The 24,272-nt window shown below is 49.4% G+C and overlaps 1 protein-coding gene across 1 annotated transcript; it reads left to right on the forward strand.

Moving 5' to 3' along the window:
• Nucleotides 1-5,196: 5,196 nt before the first annotated feature.
• Nucleotides 5,197-22,325, forward strand: TGME49_213480 (hypothetical protein; the record flags this gene model as incomplete). Its single annotated transcript, XM_018779607.1, has 19 exons — nt 5,197-5,416; nt 6,373-6,453; nt 6,989-7,051; nt 8,483-8,611; nt 9,664-10,215; nt 10,794-10,874; nt 11,458-11,511; nt 12,010-12,072; nt 12,685-12,768; nt 13,456-13,887; nt 14,610-14,690; nt 15,220-15,279; nt 16,609-16,737; nt 17,450-17,863; nt 18,831-18,911; nt 19,618-19,686; nt 20,090-20,146; nt 20,925-20,987; nt 21,670-22,325. The coding sequence occupies exons 1-19, from the start codon at nt 5,302-5,304 to the stop codon at nt 22,323-22,325; spliced, it is 3,264 nt and encodes a 1,087-aa protein (XP_018637891.1). The 5' UTR covers nt 5,197-5,301.
• Between the last annotated feature and the right edge of the window lie 1,947 nt (nt 22,326-24,272).

A 24,272-nucleotide genomic window follows, 5' to 3' on the forward strand; every position in this document is an offset into this window, starting at 1 on the left:
CTTTTGGCATCAACCGTTCAAAGCACTATCGGATGTGTAGCGCAGGGCGCTCAGAACGGGAATGCCGAAAACTGTTTTGTACATACAGCGAAGTGGGGACACAGAAAGGTACGTCATTGTGGACGAGGTCGACTGGAATTTGACCGGTGGTGTCAACCAAAACATCGTTGTACACCCTCTGCTCGCAAACTCGCCTCACGAGAGCGACGGGCTACTCTGGACAACAACGGATGGATCCAACGTGACATGCTAAAGGATATAAAACTCCGATTCACTCTCCTCATTCCAAATGCACCACGAAACTGCACGAAGCATACCAACTCAGATTTTCTTCTTTTCCCATGGTAACAGAGACCGTTACCATGCTCGCGACGGAGAGAATGGATTGTTTCCTGTTTGTTCGCTCGCCGGTTCAGGAACTTGCCAGTCTGCGTAACGTGGGACCCTTAAAGTGTCTCGGGGCTCGTGGTTGATAAGATATCGTTTGCGCGTCCCCGTCTACTTCCCTCGGAATAGCGATCCTGGTGGCATTGTGTATATGAGGCCACTGACACTCTACATACTTGTTTCCAACATGCTGAACCCTAAGACACTTCTGCTGACGACAGACGTACAAGTTGGGGGTGAGGAACCAGGCACTACTACACATCTCCGTCTCTCGCATGCTTCGCCTGATGTAATGCCGCTTAATCGACAGCAGTCAAATTCACTGCTAGTTGTTGAGTTGCCGTCTCGTGCGTACCAGTTTACCCATATCGATGCTCGGCCTGCCTTCGGATCAAGCATCTGTTGTGCTGTAGTGCAAACTCTTTTCATGACTAGGTGCACTGTTCGGTCTTGCATAGACTTTCTACAATGTCTCACTTCCCTTGCATCTGTTGCCGCACTATGATGGCTAATTGTGTTCACAACTGAAACTCGGCAAGCATAGCAACTCTGAGTCACCTTCATCGACGCATATACTGACAGATATGCACCGAGACCTAGACACTGCTACGTGGTTGCAGTGCGAGTAGTGAAGCATAATCAGGAGCACAGACCTGTTAATGTCGCATGGAGATTGTCATAACAACGGTATACTCCCGAGGTACACCGGCGCCCATAGAGTACGTTGATGCGAATCCGTTGGACAATCAAATTTACGAAGGCTGGCACTGCTTGTCAATTCTCGTCTTTGCCACACACTAGCAGCCATCTCTCAGTACAGGACAAGTTAAAAACAAGCAGCTCTATGGCCTTTTTTCTTGCAAAGTTCGCCCCCGCCACGCCTCTGAGGCGTCAGGCTTACCCCTGGGTCGTCTAAAAAACGCTCAGGCACGTAGCCATGAGTCGACCCGCGATTCCATATAGCACAGCTGGAGACTACTATTTAAAAGCGTTTCCATATCCTCTCTGCCCCGTCGTCCAGTTTTTTGTAGCATTGTTTCTGTCACCTTATGTAAAACCTGGGAACTACACTCAGGGGGAGTCTCTGTTCATGCGCTCCCCCTCCCTCAATCATCGGGAAGGACCTGTCGCCGCTGGTGCTGCTGGCGTGCACGGTTGCAACGGCGCGGAGGACCGCCACTTTACTAAGAAACTTATGTCCTTGCATCCTTCGTGGCAGGTCAATTGCATCTTAAATGACAGTGTCTTCTGTGTCGCACCATTCTTCGTTATTGTTTTTCCTGAACTGAACAGCCCTGACCGAGCATTCTCCACGCTCCCCGTAGTGAATCATGAAGAGTTGTAGCTGCGGGGGCACAGTTACGGCGGTCTAGCAACATGCTCAGTTGATGAGACTGCCTTTTTTCAAAAGCAATTTCTTTGTTCACGTGGACCTGCGATTGGTATTTCAACCATGTACAGTGTAAAAAATGAAAAATCAACCGGGACGCAGGCGTCCGCCTCCGTCACTGTCTCAAACAGCGACGAGAATGGGTCAAAGCAAACAAGAGGCCAGGATTCATTCACGGAGACATCTACAAAGGTGCAACATCCGACAGCAAATGAGTTTTTAGCCGCTGAACAAGAAAGAGCTCAGAAACCGACGTCCAAGCGTCTCAAATGGCGTTCGAAAAGTCAACTCAGCTCAGTGAAAAGTCCTTCATCGAAGTTAGCAGTCCTCATGGCCGTCGTTGCCATTATCTATTTCCTCAAAGTGTATGTTCACCGTTGCCTTGTCCCACACCTTGCTTCACCATCATCTTCTACTTCAGTCTCTCCGCGTCCTCTTGGACCGCGTGGCTTGCTGCGTTCGCTCTCTTCAACCGATAGTCCGGCGCCGCTCAGTGTGGGGTCAACACACAGCAGACGTCTGTCACAGAGAGAAGAAACGCCACAGGACCCGGTTTGTGAAAGTAGCGAAACAAGCGATGGAGGAGAAGACCAAAGCAAGAACAAGCGTAAACCCAGCAGCAGGAAGGATACCGGGGCGAACCGCCCACGTGAGAAAAGGGTGCATGCGGAAAGAGAGACCCCAGAAGAGGAGAAAGACGACGTGCCCAGGAAAAGGACTCGTTCTCGCGTTCCCCGAGCTGCTGCACAGGCTGAACAGCCTGTAGAGGAAACAGAGGACTCTGTTGATACGACTGTAGTGTTAAGAGAGACTGCAGAAAGTAGGCGATCCTGTCGAGCCTCAGCGTTAACATGAATGAAATGACGATAGTGTACGAAAGAGCGTGTGAACATCCAAAACGTGTATCTATTGCACGTGAAAACTGGTACAGGCACACAGTGCGTAGCTCACAAAACAGAGATAATTACCGACAGCTGTCATTTCATGCAGGCGAATCGTGTCTCCAACCTCCCATTTTGGTTCACTCGTTTTTCGACAATTGCAGTTCCCAGGTTCCCGACCTTTGTTTTCGTTTTCGCCTCATTGTTAACGATATCCCTCCTCTGCTTTGCCACGAACGGGTCCTGCCGTTTGATCCTCACTTTTACAGGCCGCCCAGTCACGTCTGGTGGTGCCGTCCACTCTCCGCTGGACAACGCGTATTTTCAAACATTTGAAAACGCTTTTCCTGAACATGTCGCGGCTTTGCACGCCTCAGCAGGTAGAGTATCGGCGGGTAGAAATACGATTCCGCAGGCCGTTGGCCGACCATGTAGCTCGGCAAATTGCAGTCCCCATTCCACAAGTCTCCAAGTCGCCTGAGCCCTTGCCTGATCTAACTGAATCAGACACGGGATCGATCGCAGAGAATCGAAGTAATGCAGATTAGATGGAATAGCTTCGAACAGCTGTGGATACAGCAAACGCGTGCCTTCTGTGGCAAATCGAAAAAGGTTGGTCTCTCTTGTGCGCTCCACCTCGTCACTGAATGTGAATGCGTAACATAAGCAGCAGCTTATGTGTGCCCTGGAGTATCTCGATTTTTGTTCGACTACAGTACTGGTCGTTTTGCCGAGTAGGGCGTGTGGTTGTATTGCGATATTCCCGAAGCAACCACTTCTGACGCCCTTTACTTGTTCAGTAAATCATTAACAGGCATTTTCGTGAATAGCTCGTTGCAGGAAGTTACTCTGTTGCGTGTTGCCTCTGCCCCCCTGATGTTCCTGTCTTGGCGTTCGCACATCCATGACTGGCAACCTTTTCTTGTTCGGTTACTTTATTTCGCTCTTGCGGAGAATGATCGCGACAAATTGTTTCAGTGTCGATTCCAGAACGGCATTCTACATGTTGGTTATCGAGTGACTACGACATGCGACAGTTTGTGGAAGACGTTCCGGATTACATGCCTGCGACGTGCATTCGTAGCTTTCCACCTTTCGTTCCATGCTTCTCTGTCAGCCCGGACCCTGATTGTGACTGTTTTAGACCCGCCATGTTTGGTCTTCGAGTTGATCTTTCCAGTACATCAGTTCTGTTTCGTTCTGTCTGACCTCGAGTGTTTTGACGCGTGCAATGTTGGTCAGCAATGGCGCTTTGTCACATCGGTTTAGGGTTTGTTCCCAGTTTAGCGAGTTAGCTGACGTGATACTGGTATGTTCCACTTATCTGTATGCTGGTTTACAGCTGCCGACCTACCTGGTGTACTTACCCTTCTTGCGGATGACATAGCAAGCGTCCGAAGAAGGCTGAGAAGCAGAGCTCGGAAGTTTGTTTCTCTACCTACGCGCCCTGTAGCGGAATGCATTGTTCACCTCCTGATGACGGCTGAGTTTGTCGTGGCACGCGCTTCTTTTTTCTTGCGTAAGGACTGAATGATCCGGAAAAGGAACAGAACAGTCACGCGCGTACTTTGTTGCTGGCAAAGATATTGGCAGGTTTAACCATTGTGGAAGCAGTTTATGAACGTCATGTATAAACGCAAGGACAGAACACAACATGCAGAGCCAACGCAAGTATGGTCGCTTGGAAGCACCTTGTGGCATATCCTATCAATAGACGAAGGAGGCCGAAATGTCCCCGACAAAAAGAAAACTGACAGTTCTACAAGTGGAAGTAAATGCGCAAACGGTCCTTCAACGAGTTTTAAAATTGTGCAGTATAAATATGGAAGGAAAACATCGAGAGTGCCGGGGATGCGATGCACATGTGTCGTGACCGTAATGCACATCAGCTCCACACGACAACCGTAAGTGTGGCATGTTGGAATGCGCCGGACTGTTGTCCGGTCCCGCCTGTTATGTCACCTGTGGGTTCACTGTTCGGGTTTGTATGGGGCTCGAGTCAAGTATTCGCAAGATATCAGCACTCACATATGCAGACAGTACATGGGGGGAAATGGCATGGTGCTTTGCCAGCCGAATCCGGAATCACACGAGTTATAATCCTTGCGTGCTTGTTCATGTTTTATGCTCGACGTCCCCATATCAGTGGTCCCCCCTCTTTAACGTGGTGGTGCGCCGAGAGACGGAAGTCGATGGAAGGGATCGAGCAGTTGATCAGCGCCGCACTAATATTTGCTTAGAACTGGGCAGAAATGAGACTATTGGGTATCTTGGCTTTTTCTCATATCAGACATCACCACAGCGTCACCATCCTATGGGAGACTCGCTACCGCAGGTCGCCTGCGGAACCAGGTCTTACAGCTTTCGTTCCACCGAGGTTATCGCCGCCCTTTTTTAGGCGCGTTTACGCACTAGCCGTGAACAGCAGCGGAGCGACCTTGCTGCGGCTTTACACGACACAGTCTTTTATTGTTTTTGCCTTGCTTGTCTGTGCTCTCTCTAGACTCTCAAAAGGTGCATCCAGTGATGACCAGGAGACCGAGAAAAGAAGCAGTCGAGCTGTGGAACGCGATACACGCGACACGCCATGACTGCACAGAGGCCTTGCACGCGTTGCTGATTCGCTTCCGGGCGCGAAATGGAATGAATGATGCCCTGCTGGCTGCTGCTAGTGACACCTTCTCACGGGTTTTTACTACAGTTCATGAGGAACATGCCAGTGCCGGAGGTCTCACTGCGCTTAAAGCGGTTTCCGAAGGTGTGTGCTTGGTTTACATTCTATTACCGACATACCGTGACGCAGCAACTTCTGCCCATCGCACTAACCGCTAGTGGCTATTCTATTCAAATGGCGTGTATCATCCACAAACATCAGGTGTGAAAAGCATGTCCCGAAAATGTTACAGGCAGTCAATTCAACTGCTGTGAATGGCCCTGCGGTCGGGAACACAGGGCCCGTTTTGATACGTGTAGACGTATGTTCGGGTGTGCACATGAGATTATGTTGCAGTTGTAGCCCACCGTGTCAGGTGGAGACTCTGGAAGAGTCACAGCGACCAGTCGACGGCGCGGGATCGTGCCAGCGCTGGTGGCCCCATGGATTCTGCTTGTTGGACAAAACATTACGCACATGTGCCAATCGAGTATGTGGGTCTATATTAATATGTGTGTTCTGTGCGAACAAGGTCAGGGAATATTGTTGCGTTTGCGTTATATAGTCTATGTGCCGGGTGTGCATAAAGGACAACGTTCCAAAGGGAAAATATAAAAGGCTTCGTTTTGTTCGATCATTTTTCTGTACGACCGCGTACGTATTGCTGTACGTGTGCGGGATTTAGACAATACCGGTGGGGATAGACCGGAGGAGGGGAACCATACAGGCTCACGGCTGGGCAACCCGTGGGCAGCACTCCACAAGAAACTGCCAGTGCATTTAAAAATGGATTTGAGTAGCAGGATCGATAACAATGTGTCATAGGCCGATAGGTTCGTTGATTTCGTGCATGCTGACCCGTCAAAATGTAGCGTTGTTTGGCATCACCTGCGTAAGATGCTGAGTGGCGCATTCTGCCGTTGATGAAGCGTTGCTAGAGCTTGCATGCAGATTTGCTTAATCCAGTTTCAACTCGTCCGCTACAGCGTGTCGGCAAAAGTTTCCTGGAGTCCGAGGATACGCTTTTGACTTGCTTGCCACCGTCCCTTTTCTGCTTGCAGAACTGAAGCAAAGCCGAAGGTTTGTACTCGCTGTGGTTCACCTGGATCGATGGTTTAAGGAACATCCCGAGAGACGTGAAGGTATGCACACGAAAACTGACCTTGGAACCACTTTGAACCTGTTCGCCTCCTCATGCACTACGCTCTGGCTGCTACATGTCCAGTTCCAATTGTCGACATCATCATGGTTCACTGTTTACTAGTTGCTTTCGTCCTGCCTTTCGCGCAAGTTTTCCGTTCTTACTACTGCCGCCTCGCGGGACGTCTGCTGTCATGCCCAATTACGACCCGCTGCTGACGTTGTGCGTTCCGCCTTCTTGTTTCCCGGTACGTTATTTTCTCTTCGTGGTTTTCCCGGTTGTGCATTCGGTGCATGTCGATTTCCGATGGTGTATTTGCCTCGGTACGTTTGTTATCGCAACTGTGTGATCATCTTGTTTATACCAGGTATGCGTGTTTTCGTGTCCAGTGGCTCTGCTTCGAGGATGCGTCCTTGCTAAACTGGAATTGCCATCGTCTTCCATTATCGGTCCTGCCGTGAGTTTGGTCATCGCATCACCGCATCCTCTGCTGACGGGACGTTTCCCACTTCTATCTGGTGTCGGCACCTTTTCAGATCTAATTCGTCCCGCCGGCATCCTGGATTGCTTGCTATTCAAACCACAACATACGCCGCTAAGTAAGTATCGTGCCTTTTTTCTGTGTTAAAGCAAGCCACGTCGGGTGCAGAAAGAACTGTACTGAAGCTGCGGGGCTACAACGACGACGAGTGTCCCGACATCTTTTCCCTCACTGAATACATGCGTGCATGACGTTAGTGTGTCAGCCATAGGCGCACGAGGTACACGTCTGCATGCGTGTGTAGTGCGTTGACGACATCCAAACTCTGTGGGAAACGTTTTCACGTGTTGTTTGGTTTTCTGTCCGCCAACGATTATATGCGAGAAGTCACAACCACCAATGTACATACTGTTGAAATTCGTGCATTTGGCCATGCTACTGGGTACCTCACATAGCGCAGAAGCAGTAATGGACCGTGTTGTGCATCACACAGCGTTGAGTTATGATGCCATCACTGTTGGCTGCTCATCAGTCAATCACTCGATCAGCTCGAAAGGTCATTTTCACATTAACCGCAGGCACAGGCCGTTGAAGCCGATAACACTCGATATCTGCGGGCGACCGCGTGACGACTGCATGCTGCGCCTCCAGACGTCTTCCACATTGCTTGTTAATTTAGGGGCTGAGAACTTGAACGTGGCATGCCGGTTTGTTCTTCCCGCCGATTGTTGCTCGGCCAGGAGTCGCTTTGATGGCAGTTCTGCACGTGCGACTTAATCGCAACTGTGTCCCGTTCAAGGAGGAGTCCTCTGTCACTCGCGCCGAGGCGATGGGTGAAGCTCCGTCTGTTTGATGTTCCCATGGGACTGCATGTAGTACTTTCCTCTAGGTGGCGCATGTATTTGTTTATTCTGCGATGTCTCTGGCGATGCACGGCTCGCATCGGTGGTGACTGAATCCTTGTGTCAGTGACCTGCATTATCGTGGCGCATGGGAGTAGCTGAACATGTAATGTTGCAGATGTAGCTGCAGATCTATATTGCTGCAGGCATTTCAGCGGCAGGTGGCTATCTCACTACACTATGAGATTAATATGACAAGCCTCGCTCCGTGGGAATGTGGTTTTGGTTGAGGGGCGATCTCTCGGCTTGCTTATGTGACGAATTCGTCCTCGACTTCTTGCCACTTCATATATGCTCGGCCTCAGGTTCGTCTCTGCGTCGAGACGTAGGAGGATGTGGAAACGTGTCGACCGTGCCGTGTGGTGGTTCGCAGTTGGTGCGAAGTATCTTTTTTTATCTTCAAACGCATTCTTCTTTACGCTGTCCATTTGGATTTCGTGCTGTTGCGCTCTCATGAAGCTGCGGTGCTGAACGGCACTGTGCCTGTCACGCCGTTACCCAGCCGCGTCGTGGCATATCGGCCAGCTCGGAGACGCTGTGAAGCAGTCGCCGACCAGAAGAATAGTGAACTGTAATGGCACATGCTTTGCTCGAGTGGGATATCTCAGTGGTGTTTGACCATTGCACTTTTATCTTTATTTGTTCAGCTCCATTACCGCCGGCTATATGCTTCGAAATCAAGTTCAGAAGAACGAGGTTTGCCACACCTGTTTTCGATTTTGCTCCAATGGTTGCTGTTGTTCGTCCTTTCCTACGCGGAGTCGTCGGCCCCTCAGGTGAGCCTACATAGGCTTCGAAGATGGACCTCGTTGACAGGGAAAACAAACGACCGGACCGCATATCGGCGGCAGCAAAGGTGGAATGTAGCCCTTCAACTCCGTTTGATGAAGCAGAGAATTCATAGAACAGGAACGATGTAATGGGTCGATGAAAGGGTGTATAGGGGCCGATGGGCCACATCGCTGAGAGGTGGATGACGAGGTTAAGACAACAAACCACGGCAACAGCGTTCAATGCACGGGACGAGTCAGTGCATAGGCTGGGGCATGACTGGCATATCCTGTTCCGAGACGAAAGCTGGACATTATTACTCTTTTCTGTAGGAGCTGTTCCCAAGCACCATTATAGTGCTGGCTATGTGATTCGTCACGTTTCATGAAAACAGTCAGTGAAAGCTTTTTTGATGCTGGCATTGTGGCGGCTGATTGACGGGACTGAGAGATCTCGTACATGAGAGGAACGTTATAGTACGCTGGATAGTCGATTGCCGTCGTAAGGCAGAATAGGGATCCACACGTCCCTACACCTATGCGATTCTTCCGTGGCTCGCTGGCGTGATTTTTGCTTGAGTGCCGCTACGATGTCCATGAATGAGGGGAAGAAAAATCGTTCAGAGCAAGGCTTGGTGTGGGAATTCCGAAGCTGAGCCCTCTGATCCAAAACCCTCTAAAGTAGAGCATGAACTGGCCCACATATACATGAGCAGTTTATGTCAGTGCGTCGCTTGCAACGATCCGCCTCCTTGACTTCATGTGACCTTCGCTCTGTCCTTGGCTGCATTCCGAAGTGTTGAAAGACCCCTTCGCTCGCTCGTCCTGCCGCTCATGTAACCTCCAAGTTCCTCCGGCTTCACACGGCAGTCTGCGTGCGTGCGTCACTCCCGGTTTCCTACCACGTAATGACATAGGTCCCAAAAATCTAAACGCGTACCATCATCTGGCACCCGTGAACACTTCACTGCGCACGACTAGCTGCTGGCCTGTTTATGTAGGATTGTTTCACGATAGCGCCCGAGCATTTGGATGCTTTTGCGTTTGTTTGTGTACAGACGAATCGCGGGAATCATGGCAGAGGTCCCGTGAGGCTGCTGCTATGAATTTGTTTGAAAGTATCGCTGATGAAGTCGAGAATTTTCAAGGCGGCAGTAGACTTCATTTAACAGCAAGTCGGTTGGTTCGCCTGTTAGTGCGAGCAGATTTCCGTCTTGCTTCGTACACATGTCTGGCTTCAGACTTCGAGTCAATGCAAACAGATGGTTCCGTGGAATGGCAGCAAGGACGCGGCTCTACGGGGAGTGACCACAGCGGTGAAAAAGACGGCGATGCTGCGTCACCGCCAGAACGTCACAGTGGCGATCCAGAAGCGATGGGAGGCCTTGAAAAACAGAAACAAGAAACAGAATCAGCACTGCCGATTCCACAGCTTGAGGCAGAATGCGCGCGCACGTGGGAACGACTCGGGGTGTTTGGCGAAGGCTCATCCGAGCTCCGCACGGCGTTACTAGAGGCAGCAGTGACACTCGCACACGCGGCGCTCAGCAAAGCTGGGGAAACCGCAGAAGGGCAGGAAGGCATCGACAAACTAGCCGCTTTGGAGGAAGGTACGTGTCGACGGATAAAGGCAAAGACACGAAGTATATGGAGCACCGGAAAATAGTCGAGTACTGGAGTCGTAGATTAACCCGACACAGGAAATTACGTCCTCTATGAGACAACGATCACCCCTGGAGAGAGAATGGTGGTGCAGCGTTCGTGACCCCTATCATACGACTCCCAGTTTCACAGCGTACCCCTATAGGATATATAACAGACATTTATATTACCCCACAGAGGTACCAACAAGAGTGTAATTCGTCAGCGATTGTCACGCTGAGTTAACTGTAAGGTACTGGCACAGGGCGGAACCCATTACTTTCATTCGGATTTGCATGACGTATTCTTCGTGGTAATTTCCTCTGTGTTTTTTTTCGACTGCCGTCTGATTGCCTCCTTTACTGTGTCCACGTGTGTTTGGACATCCTTTTCTTGTTCGTTTCCTGCTGCTGTCGTAGGCGATTTGTCAGTGTTGTGGTGATAGGATCCCAGCCGTCTACTGTCATTGGGGCACGGCATCACTTGCTCGGGACAGACGTGTGAATCCCCAAACACATTCTCTACTATATGCTTGCGTTCTTTTCAGCATTCAGCCAGCAGCTGTTTGATATTGACCTATTCAGTCTGGTGGGTCAGGTACTTCAGGAACGACCGGAATTACTACAACGTAAGATCAGGATGTCCAGGCGCGATCTGGCCTTCCGTATGTGAAACATTCTCACTGAGGTTTCGCCTTCCGCTTCCAACGTCATTTCCCGTTATTAAAACTGCGGACACACTGCTATTGGCTTGTTCTCGAGGTACCAATATTCTTATCATTGTGCTGTGCTTGCTTATTGTGCAAATTTCTGCGCCTCTGCCGTCGTGCGGTCGCATGTCGCCTGCTGCCCCCCACGCAAGGGCTGGCATCAAAGAAAGCCGAAAGATGCCTATATGTACGTCAGTCCTTTAGGGCTACCACGAATAGGTTCCCAGGTCTCTGTAGCCCCTCAATGGCATTTGGCTTTCGCGCATGGTTACCAATTTATATGTGATTCGTGAGTATGTGCCGCGCCTCTTAGGCGCTTTTTCGAACACGACTATCGAGCTATATCATAGAGAATTTGAAAACAAATGCAGGTTCTGGCGTGCATGTGTGTGATTGTGTGTCGAATCTATGTATCTGTACAGAAGTGTGCATCCACGCATAGGGGTGCACCCCGATCCCTCAGGAGCAAGTGCTGTCAGTGCGTTTTTTACTGTTTTTTCAGACGTTGCTCCGGACTCCGATTTGCTCCTCTTCGTGGACAGAAATGAGATGCGACGTGAGTTCGGTGGGGTTCTGCCTAAGAGAAGATGAGAGTAACCTGGCGCATCCTCGCGTTGTGCACCCTCCCATGCAACTCTCAGCCAGTCACTGTCTGACAGCTTTCATAAGTATCGTTGAATGAACCTCGTGTATACCCTGGCCTTCACGTGTGATCCTGATCCAACAATGTGGAGTGATGTATGTCTGCATAAGCTGTTATAGCCGCCAGACTCCTGTCCCTCAGTCTGAGACTGCTACTGGACTGACGACCACAAATTATTTGCCGAGTTTTGCTTAGCGCGTCTGGGCGTGCACGTAATGTCAGTTCATCTGTTGTTTATAGGCTGGGTGGTAGTTTTCTGCCGTACAAGAATATCGCGTCCCGATGTTAGTTACCTTCTTCGGCAGCGGTGCGAAGACTTCTTTAGTTTCCGCGTGCCCGACTGTGGACCCGGCACAACGGCATGAAGCTTGATACCGTCTTTCTACTCATTGACTGGTGTCCTGTGGCTAGGTTCAAGCAGACAAAGCAGTGTCCAGAGGGGCGCAGATGGCGACGGCTCTGACAGAGCCGGAGGTAGGAATCGGTTCATGCAGTACTCGTTTATGGAGCAGTCTCTTCGCATGTTGCGGCAGAATTCTTTGTAGCAGTGACAGGCAACGAACGCTATCGGCCGCTCGCTTTCAGTGACACGCAAGGCGAGTTAGATGATATTTATTTTATGCACAGTCCTGCTTACACAGTGAATGCACCTCAGCGTCGAAACGCGAACCAGAGACGCCATGCTTGGGTCACATCCAGTATTGGTGCCTGAATGACAGAACGTCTTCTTGCTCTATCCCCGCGTTAAACGTGTCCTTCCTTATGCCCTCCCACTTCGTAGAAATCGCGCCGCTGAACGTCAATATGCAGCTCGCTCCTACAATCTATCTGTCCACCGGGTTCCGTCTGAGCTGTGGCGATTTACAAATCGTGATTCATGTTTAAGGGGAACCCGTCTGTATGCGGGTGTGAGTGTTCGTGTCCGTCGACATGGGTCCTCAAACAAGCTCAGGGACATGGTCCTCAAATCCTACGTTTGACAGTTCGTTTTCAGGAAGTACGTATTGCGTTAGCGTATACATGAAATGATTCCTATATGTGGACATTTTCAAAATGACTATCCCCTTGTTGCCTTTTTTTCTGCAGCCGGCCTCGAACAGCTGAATCAAGGATCTTCCACGGCTTTCGGCGAAGCGTTCCAAGCGTTACTTAATGCTTCGGGTGCTTCGGGTGAGATGTTGAAACTCACGCGTTCCAATGTCTACGCACCTGGGTAGCAGTCATTTTCGGCAGCCACGCATTTGTCCGTGCATACGTAAGCATGGTCCAGCACAGGGTCGAACTGTGCATCTCTGCTGGCAGATGGTTTCCCATCCACGGACAGAGCCAGTAAAATATTCGCACCCTTTTCATATTTCCCGACAGCACTAGGGTATTCACTACGGATCCAGTAATTTCAGAGTATTGCTGACTTTGCCAACTATGGTGAAGGCACTTCTCTATCACTGTCTCTGCCTATGCTGTACGCCGGCGCATCCAACCACGCACTTCAGTCTCTAATGTCGGCATCGGTTTCTTTGGTACTTCTGCCTCTCGGATATGCCGGTTCTCGGTTGCTGCGCGTTACCCGCTATGCCACTGCACCACCTGGGTTTGGATCTGACCCTATTACGACATGCTTAACACGTGGTCTGCGTAACTCGGTCTCTGTGATGAGCAAAGTTGTCGATCGGACGTTTTGAGGTTCTACTAATCACGTTTGCGAGCTGCTTGCATTTGGAAGGGATTTGCACTCCTTGTCACGTGTGAGGATGAACGTCCATGGTTTCAGATCAGGGGGCGCTTTTTGTACAACTGCCGGCGCATGAATTGCATACCCGCGTCTCGATGATGATTGCCTGTTGTCGTCTGCTGCAGGAGAAAATTTTGAAGCAAGTATTAAGGATCTGTCGACGACTCTGTTGCCGAGCCTGCAATCGGCTGCGATAGAAATGCGCAGCAAACTTCTACTTGTCTCCGTGAATGCTCACACGGTAGAATCTCTTTTTGTCAGTGTTTCACGGCTTCGATTTCTGACGAAATATATCTTCTTTTTAGAGAAACAAGGCTTCCTGGATCGGCTACAGGATCAGAAGAAGGCTGGCTGCATCAGGGAGCAAACGCGTGCAGAGCGTGAGGTATCACAGTCGCTGATCATGCTGTCGAACTCACCTCATGCAGCTAGTGACATGAAACGGATGCTGGATGATCTCGTTGGCAGCGGAATCCAAAGAAACATGGATGCATTCCTCGAAGCGGTCTCTCCTGGTGATAGACGCGAACCACGGCCCCTTCGCGAGTCGTTCCTACGTAAGGCAACGAAGCACAACACGTCAATGAATCGGCTACATCGACAATGCTTGTGAAGAGCAGGACATGCTGTTTCCGTAACTCGATATGAGTAGGATGCAACACTCAGGCAGTGCTGTCTTCCTGCAAGACTATATATATATATATATATATATATATATATGCACTGGTAGGTAAATTTGCGCGGTTGCTACCTGTATCGTCATGCTAAACTCGGGATGCCGGAACCCGCGTATTATCACGAGCGGTCCTAGCATTCACGCCTCTCCACATAGCTGGCTTCGTGTACAGCGGGTTATGTTCCGGTGCACGTATAGACAAGATCCTTCTTTGTCTGCACGAGGAGGGTTTGGTGAGGTGGTTTTCTTCCATCTGTACTCACTTACGTGAGCAGGCGTCTATGTGGGTGCGTTTGCGCGTCTGCATGTCGTAGTCTACGTGGCAGCACATTTCATAGATTATTGGTCAGCTCCGAATTGCATTCGCGGGTTTCGTAACGGCACTGTATACATATCTTAGACCGCACGACGCCTCCTTCGGCACGGCGGCGCCGAGGCAACCTTAGAAATCCGTGGAGCTTGGTGACAAATGCACATATTAGTGTCTAATGCACATCGGTACATGCACGGTCCTGAATCACTATCCCTCAGCTTGCAACAATGCATTCTTGTATCTGTGTAAAATTTTAAGTGCTACCTGTCTCCGCCTGTTTGTTTTGCCAGGCTTGCGACCATTGTTTTCCCGTTTCGTCAACATACAAGCCATGCAAGTGTGGCTGCAAGCACACCCTCATGTGATAGAGAGTGAGTTACTGTTTCTGCGTATGCTGCTTAATTTTCATCATCATCGTGTTCGTGATTGCTGCTGGACCGTTTCCTGATTATTAGCACATCGATTCGCGGTCTTATCCGTTTTGCGCCGCAGAAACGTCCTCAGTTCCTCCGCAACTGTAGCGTTAGCTGTTCCATGTATCCTTCCAGTGGTTGAGACTTGTCATGCCGTTCGTGGATTGTCTTAGCCCGTCTCACGTTTGTGTACCCCTTTCTAGGCGTGCAAGTGCGAACTGGTTTTTGTTCGCTTAACGCCGTATAGGGCCATCCCCCCTTGCATGTATGCAGTCAGTGTTGCCGCACTTCCGTTCAGCTGCGTTGCACCCACCACTTAATCGCGGACTTGGCCTTACGATGAGAATGCTGTCTACTCCGTTCGTCGACGATGCTTACACCATTCTGCGTGCATACAGTCTGCGTCGCATCGTCTCTCGCCTACCCCGTTACCGCTGGATAGAGTTTTTCTGTATTATGTTTTTCTTTGTTTCGTTTTCCCTTCCAGATTTGCCGAGGACCGGAGTCTTGTTTTTTCAAGTGCCGTTGCTCAATCCACTGCAGGAAGGTAGGTTATGTCTTCCTTTTCTTCGCCACAGGCGACGCGGGCTTCACCTATATTTCATGTATGGGTGAAGCGAAACGTTGGTGTCGTCGCTTTGCAGGAAAAGATGATACACAGCACGTGGTGCATCTTTTACACGCAGTGGCATTCCGGTTTGTGATTTTCTTTTCTTTGTCCGCTCGCCGATGTTCCTTGACTCTCACCGTCTTACCCGTCGAATGGGCGACTGCGCAACTCGGAGCATATCGTCCCTGTTCATGTGCGTCAAAGTAGCGTTACCACATGCATTTGCCTCATGCGCGCGTGCCGCACGGGTGTTCGTTCATCTGCTGCGTTCATGCTGATCCAAGGCATGTGAACCGTTTTTTCCTACCACCTGCATTCGTCACCGTGAATCCCCCACGGCAGGCACACGCGTGACTGCTTCTCTACCCCTTGTAGTTCGACACACAGTTCAGAGTCTCACAGTCGGAATCCAAAAAAACATCAGGGATTCGCCGAGCACGGTTTGGGCGCCGGAAGAGCAGGGCGCAACGTTCGTGTCATGTTGCAGTAGTGCAAAAGTGTATGTGTAGGAGTTTTGTGATTGATTCCGAATGTGTTAGCATAGGTGTACGCATCCATGTTGAAACCGGATCGAAGTGGGTTAAGGCAGTTTACTACATGCAATACTCTGAGCAGTTCCGCGTGATCCTGAGAGACTAAGGAGGTCATCCATTATATGGGTCCATACCTTCTATCCTGTGTGCAGCGTCAGCTGGAATTCCAAAGCATGAATTCAGTAATTGTCTTTCTGAATGTTATATCAACCGTGCTGCGTGCTGTGCACTTCTCTGCTGTAGCAGTTTCATGGCATGGCGCTATGCCCCCGAGCCTCTCTGCGGCGCACAGTTGACGCACCTGCGAGCAACAGGCGACTACGCGCCATAGGAAAAGCTGCGGATACATCCACGGCAGAATTGGCACGCACTGTGTATAGCTGCCCTGTTATGGGAATTCGCTGATACAGAAACAACCGTGCTAGTGAACACATGTCAGAAACTGGTTGAACTTGCACGTGTCTGCGTCGTGCAGTGGTCACTATGACCTCAGTCGCACCGTCATAGAGCGGAAGGCGCGGAGCAGCCTCATGGTCGTGAAACTACACTTTAACGTCTACTGATTCACTCCCGCATACGTTCGCCTTCACTGCGACTGAAGGTCGTGTGAATAGATGCTGGATGCTGGCCGACTGCGCATCTGACGTTGGAGTTGACTTATTTTCTTAACAGCTCGCAACTTAATTTTGAGACTGCCGTCGCGCTTGCTTCCTTCTCCTTTGTTTTCGCGCAGGCAAAGGTCCCGTCGTTCCGGGCACGAGATCTGTGTCGCCGAGGGGATTTTTGCTGTTCGGACTCGCGAATTACTCTCGACATTTCCACCTCATTGAACCTTACTGCCGGGAAGGGGATCTGCCACCAGGTACCGTGCGATACCAGAGAGTCTTACGGTCTCTCTCTACGCTCGGCCACGAATCGAGGCATCCAGGAATTGCACGCGCGGGTTATCGCACGCGAGTATGCGCACTTGTGTCATATAACAGTAGAAATGCGGGCAATACTATTTCGGTTTTTGTGCATTAGCTGCGATACTTACTTTTGTCAGGCTGCAGACTGCCCGCTCTTTGGGCACCTACCGTCTAGCCACATGTCGAGAGGTCTGCTCAGTCGCCAGTAGAAATTCTGGACACGTTTTATGGCAGCTTTGCATCCATACCGGTGTCTAAGTTTCTGTGTAGATTGAACTACTGTTTCTGATACACTCACATCGTTAGTTGTTCTGGGGTGATCGTTGTCGCACGGTAGTCTACGACAGATTTCGGAGGCTGAGAACCTCTTGCCGATGCATGAATGAAGGACTACCTCACGCGTACCAATCGTGTATTCGTTTTGTCTGACATTCACCTTAGACACGGAAAAGCTTGTCGCTGTCGTTTTTCTTATATCGCCATGCATGCATATGAATACACAGGCAGCAACCAGAGTATGAGTGTCTAGGTACAAAGCTTTTGTATACAGCTGTGGAGCTATGGTACCCTACACTTAGGGTAGACAACACTCTATATATGTGCTCATTCTCACAGTATACGAACCCCAACATAGGCACCGCGTATCCCTGTTGCATTTCATTGCAGACGATGTTGCAAGCCAAACGGAGTGGGTACAAACAGTGACCAGTACCCTTAACATGGCTTACGGCAGACTCAAGGCCGACTACTCGATTTATTTGGTCTACCCGAAGGCGCATGCAGAACCGATCTTGAGGTGCCTCATAAGCACCGAAACGAGTCTTATACGTTTCTCATTCCTTGCGAGACAAACGCCTGCTTTACTGGAAGCTGGGTCTCCGTTTCATCGACTCATGGAATACCACAGCAGAGTGGTAGCTCTGTGTTGGGAAACGTTGGGATTTTATGGACCCATGGCTGAGGATACGCGGGACATGTTACTTCGCCATGTGCTTCAACCGGACGGTGCCAGAATCCAAGCGTCACTTAGAGCAAATGCAGAAGGTTCTTTTTCGGAGCGGTTACGTCAACAACGAATCGGTAAGGTACCGATGCGTGTCGCATCAAGGGACAGCCGACAGGTGTTACGGATCACATAACGATGGAGACTTGATAAGCGTAAGAACAGCGTGTTGTTTCACATATGTTCTGTCCCAGGGAGTTGATGGTATACTCCGAGGATTGAGAAGGTACTAGGTGCGCGAATGCTAATAGCTAATTTCCGTCTGTGTAGAGCCTTGGAGCCTTGACGTCAATCGTGGTGTATCTAATGAACGGCTATGACATGGCATAGGCAAAATGACAGAGTCAACTGAATCACATGCTGACGAAAATTGTCACGGCCCACTTCTGTTGTGCCTACGAAGACAAGGTCATGTTTTCATCAACGAGTGCTCATGCCGAAAGGTACTATCATGTCTCAGTGTGACTAGTAGTCGTCATCCGCGTATATGCATGTGTATCCCCCGAACGGTTTTTTTGCGTGTAGCCACATTTTTTTGCGTAGATAGATATGCATGGATATAGGTAGGTATATATAGATAGATACGAATAGGTTGGTACACAAGTACATATATATATATATATATATATATATATCGAACGATAGATATAGAACTACACATAAAGCCAGATGTAGATATAGATAGCTAGAGATATAGATAAGCATATAGGTTATAGATATAGATATAGATAGATACAGATAGTTGTAGATACAGAGAGCTATAGATAGTGAGAGATAGATTGAAGAATAGATACGGATAGATCGAGATTTAGATAGACATGGATAGGTTGATTGATTGATTGTGTTTGGCACCTCCCATCGCAGTCCTTCTAACTTTAGGGAACAGGACAATTGCTGTGTGGACATTCGCTGCACGTTTTCGTGTGTTGCCTGTAGTCGTGAGTGCTCTCTCCAGCGTTGTGTTGATCCGGATTTATGGACCTACTGAAGATATGTTTTTCCTCACTTATAGCGCCACTATGCATTTGACTTGCTTCTTCGCAGCCATTATTAAACGACTACAGCACATGCAATTGCTGACGCTTCTGTCTGAGTGGATGCAAGCGAATCCTAGCGTCCTCCAGAGTAAGTTTGTTTGTTTCCGTTGCTTTCCCTAGACGCACATGAAAGTGTAACCCTTTATGCTCTCATGTCCCCACACGCCCATAGCAGGCGGTATACACAAATCACGTCCAACAAGCGTTCTAAACAAGCATGTAACCCAGCGCCTCTGACGGCGGTGCGGCTTTTGTTCTGGTATATTCATTATAATCTGGACTTTGTGTGGACAGTAGAGGACCTACGTCTTCCGGCACAGGTAGCTGAATAAAGAAAGGCGGATGTCACCATTGTGGGGACTGGCGCGAACACTGAACAGTGTGTGCTCGATATAGATACGACCGCCAAAAACCATGAAGCGGCATGCCCTATCATTCCTGCTGGAATACTTGTTTCGGACACATTCATTATTTACCAGTGAATGACTCAATTACATGCAGTGCGATCTGGAAGCGACAGTCTATACAAACTCACACATTTGCACGCACTGTTCATGCAACGTAATGGAAGCTCTATACAACGCTGAGTAGGTGACACAAGGGCTGGAGAGAATGGGACTCTGGAACCGGCGCTAAGGCCAGGGGAACCTGCTATGTTGACTGACTCCTCCGGTTTCACATTCCACAACACCACCGTCCCAGGTGCTCGGGTACTGTCAGGCAGAGTGATGTGTGATCCGCAGTCCTGTCGTTTTGCTGCTGCTCCTGATTTTCTCTCGTATGTTCTTCGCCAGACCCTTACCTGGCGACGGACTCGGTTCTCCTGGCGGCGATTCTAGACGCCTCGCCGGAACGACGACAAGGTAAGAGGTGCTTCTGTTGTCATTCGAACCGCCGCGGAATGTGTGACTGTTTGGTCGCTGGCTACTTAATCTCAGTTGGCGACCCTGACGGTTGATTGTGGCGCGGGGTAGGGGGCAGAACACAGCAGAGTGATGCAACCTGGTAGAGGGTCAGACAAAGCCTGGGCAAGGTGATTAACGGCTGTGTGCCGAGCATTGGCACACACTGTTTGAATGTTAACCTCCTGTAGTCGTGACTAAATGTGGCGCTGTTCACGAACTCTCCTTCTGCGTAACTCCGGTCGCCGTCTCATATCATGCAGACGATGGGGACCGCTTATCGCATGTATGCTTACGTCGGCTACTACGCAAATTACGATGTCAAGTGATGGAGTGCAAATAACGATCCGCTATGTGTTTGCAGGATCCCATCAGGGAGCCGTGGGATCGGGATTCGATACAGATGATTCAGACACTGAAGGTATGTGCGTTTCACAAACAACGCATCTTGTTGTTTAGTTCCTATTGTCCCTGTTCTTGGTCAGCTGCCTTTGCGATTTCTTCCCGAGCTGTACTGCATCTCTTTACAGCTGTCAGAAACGGAGCCGAGCGAGTGCAGATGTTCAACGAACGCCTGTGCCTCAGGAGAGGAGTGGTCTCTTGAATAGTTCCATGCGCTCGTGTCGAGCCTCCTACGCGTGTAGCGTCCAACACGGAAGCGTGTTAGAACCTGCTGTCGAGACACTTAACTCTCAGTGACTGTGTCGACACAAATCGAAACAATTATGGAAGTGTTCATATGTGTGTCCACGTTTTGTTACTGATGCAGTCAAGAGGCACGTCGGATTCAGGTTATTGCCTATTGCTGTAACTGTCTTCTCCGGATACACATAAAGACGACTGTCCGGACGTGCATAGGGGCTACCGTCAGACGTGTAATCGTTCACGATAGTGTAGAATTAAGCGCAAGTGTGTGTCGGTGTGGTTGGTGGATGAATGTGCCCGATCTGGCTTGGAGACACGATGGGTTCTCCTATTCCTCGAGGTTCGTGTAGGCGTTTCGCCGAGAGGACCTTAAAAAAGTGAGTGATACATGTGACGGGATGCTCGTGTGTTTCATAGCTTGTCTCTCCACGCCGTGTCATCTGTGTCTCTGGTCACGTGGTTGGAGTCGGCATTTTTGGGAGATTGCATGCCTTCGTCAATCGCTCGGCAAGCTCCAGACGACAGCGTTTTCTACTGTTTTTCCAATGCGTCAGATTCCAGGCCAGTTGAAGCTAAAGCACGTCGACATGGGCGCTCGAGGTTGTGGCGCCCCTCTGGTAGGCCCTCACTGCTTTCTGAATGGCTTTCACCAGGGAGGCGTTTATGTAAAAAGGGGGAATGACGGCGCGGCCGCCGCAAATGAGTAACGAAGCTTCAGTAGTTGAATGACCTGGTGAAGGCGACACGAGCCGATGCCGAGGCAAAACACACACACAAACGCACGTTTGATGTATCTCAGAACGGTATTTCCTCTTGGATACTAACGGAGACCTGCCGAAACCGATCATGAGGTTTCGTCATGTCATCCCTCTTTTCCTATACATGGCGTGGGACCGGTTAGTCAGTGATGATGAAAGACGTGTATCGTTGCATATCAGCTAGTGTTGAACAGGGATGGGTCAACTCCTGAGTTTCTTTGAGATAGGAAAAGTGCCTATCAGTTCAATCGTCCACGTATTACGTAAAGTATGCTGTACTTTGTACATACCATCACATCAGTGTTGTCCAGGCGGTCATGTTGATTGACTCGTCGGTTGTCCCTACGGAGATGCATTAATTGGCCACTTCATTCAGTTCACCCTCATCACCAAACGGCATGTCGCGAATGGGAGGCACACATGAAGCTAGCCGGCTGAATGCCTCTGTATCGCCTCAGATTCACACCAGCGAGGGCGTTGTTCATGGTGCAAGTGCATATTCTTATTTTACTTTCCATCCCTTCTCGATGTATTGTTTCAGCGCCGAGACACGGATCAGGCGCTTCGTCCTCGACCCCCCGTCGGGCTGCCAGGCCTTCCAAATCCTCACAACCGCCTTCACTCGGTCCACAACGCCACAGCAGGGCTCGCGGTTCTGACAGCGCTACCGAGACTGCAGGAGCTCCACCAGAAGGCGAGAGAGGAAGCGCCGAAGGCAAAGGGCGAACTGAAACCCCGGCACAGACTGCCGCGGACGCTTCGGAATCTGAGCAGGAAGCAGTGGAGTTAGGAAGGCAAGAACCGACCGACCGCTCCGACGGTGACAAAGCAGGTGGAGTCGACGAACAACAAGAGGAAACACCCTCCCCGTTACGGCAAGAGGAGGTAGACGCTGCTCTCGCATTAATGTTTTTGAGTTTACCAAAAGACAGGCCGGTCGAAGAACGCTCCTCGATCCCCCTGCAAGACGTGGGCGGTATGCAAAGTGAAGGCACGCCCATGGATGGGTCGAGAGAAGAACAGGCACGAGACTCCACCCGCAGCACATCAGGTATAAGTGCCTACGATGCCCATGTTCCAGAAGCGGAACACGAAGACGTTGATTTGTTAGGCTGGGATCAACCTCTCGATCTATCGATGCGCCGACGACGCAGCCGAGGTGACGGTGAAGAGGGGCCAATGGATCTCGGGAGATAGTGCTGCAGTAAGGCATCATATAGGTATCATATACGGGAAAACGGTAGAGTATGTAAGATTGAATTATTTTTAGCCCATATGAAATCTGCTTAAACAACACATATGAATTGGTTTGTTTCCAATACTGCGCATGCATAAAGGAACAAAGGCCTAAAATCTTGCACGTTTCATTTTAGGACAAATTTTTGTAGATTTATTAGGGTGGACGCAGTACATAACACGCTTGTTTGGATGGAAACACTTGTGGGTATGATTTTGAAGATGACGCAGTTGTTAGTAAAAGAGTTGTAAATATTTGTAAATTTACTGTTTGTTATAATAGTGAAAGCGATACTGAATTTTGGATGCTTTACGACGAGATGAATTACATGCTCCACCTCTTGTACGACCCCTCGTCAATACCCCTGAAGTCCACACTTGACAGCGTCCTTCTTAGGCCAGCAAAAACAGAATCTAAAAATTCCATAGGAAACTAATTTGTTCGACGAAGTATTTTGAAAATGTGTGGAAAAAATAAATGCCAACTTTCATAGGAACCTTTTGAGTTTTTGAGGTATGACATTTTTCTTAATATTTATTTTACCGAAACGGCCACCCTTACTTCCACTGCATTCACACAATACCTCTGCGTTATTTTAATGTAGAACGGTCCCCTACCGACCTCTTTTGATTAATAGATTCCGTTAGTTCGATAAAAATAGTTTACTGTTATTTTAGATGCATAATTACTTTACCGGTAAACTTTCAGGCATTTTTTTTAAGGGAGCCTGCGTTTAAGCTTCTATTTCTAAATTTAAATAAGACTTTTGACATTCTGTACTACACAGAGTGTTAAGTCCAAAATGTACATTAATGGCATTTGCTCATGAGGGGCCGTGAAAGCATTACATCCTATTAGTGAGGAGATGCATTCAATATAATTGTAAGTATTAACAGCTGTTTTGAAAGTGTGTAAAATAGTCGTAGTCGTTTATTGTTCGTCGAGGGTCTGTAGTGGGCTGTGGAAATCCGAAGTTCATACGTGGATGGACCTCTGGTGTGTCTTGCCAAGGGACGAGGGTTTTCGGAACTGCTACAGATGCTCTCACATACATGTTACATGGCAAAGTTCTATCGACACAACCAAAGCATACCAGTTGTCGACATGGTGACGTATGACGGGATGCAACATAAGCGATTCACCGTCTGATGCTGGCGACCTACCCGCCATCTCGGCACACGTGTGAAACTGCTCCCTGGTAGTGTGCCTCGTATCGTGAATATGCTCGCTCTCATACCGTCAGCTGTGAGCATAGATTGAAATGGGGTAGCTGCGAGCATAGATTGAAATGGGGTACCGCTCTGTAATGCTGTGGGACAGGGGATCGTAATCTGCTTCTTGTTAGTGTATGCGAAGATGATAACAGTCCGGCAGGTCACCTCACCTTGTTTGACGTATTTCATGAACACAGGAATCATCACAAGACCAAGTGATTTGTATTCTAGTGGCTCCAGAAGGCAATACAGAAATGGGGACTGAAACATTTCACCTGGGCTGTATCATATTTGTTTCTGTCGGAATATGAGATGTATCTCCATTCGTAAAATAAGTTTGTACATTACACCGACCTCGTGTTTTACCATCCCACCGCACGACAGAGGCATATATCTTGTGCGAGACGATATATAATATGGGTGTATGTATATACGTTTACGGTACGGTTAAGAACCTGTTCCGGAGGACATGCCGCGCATTCGCCCCTGAAAGTTTACCTTTGAAACATATAATTGTGCACCATTCAACACTATCACGTTTTTTGCCTCATTTAGAATCGTCGCACATGGTCCGAACGGACTGTCTGCGAATGATTCGGATCTGCGTATTCAAACAGCTCTGTTGCGGCACCCGTTTGTGTAAGCGTCATTAAAGATGTGAGCATTCTGAGGCAGACGGTACTCCCTCAGTCA

This window comes from Toxoplasma gondii, chromosome V (assembly GCF_000006565.2).
Source record: "Toxoplasma gondii ME49 chromosome V, whole genome shotgun sequence".
In the NCBI taxonomy this organism is placed as follows: Eukaryota; Apicomplexa; class Conoidasida; order Eucoccidiorida; family Sarcocystidae; genus Toxoplasma; species Toxoplasma gondii.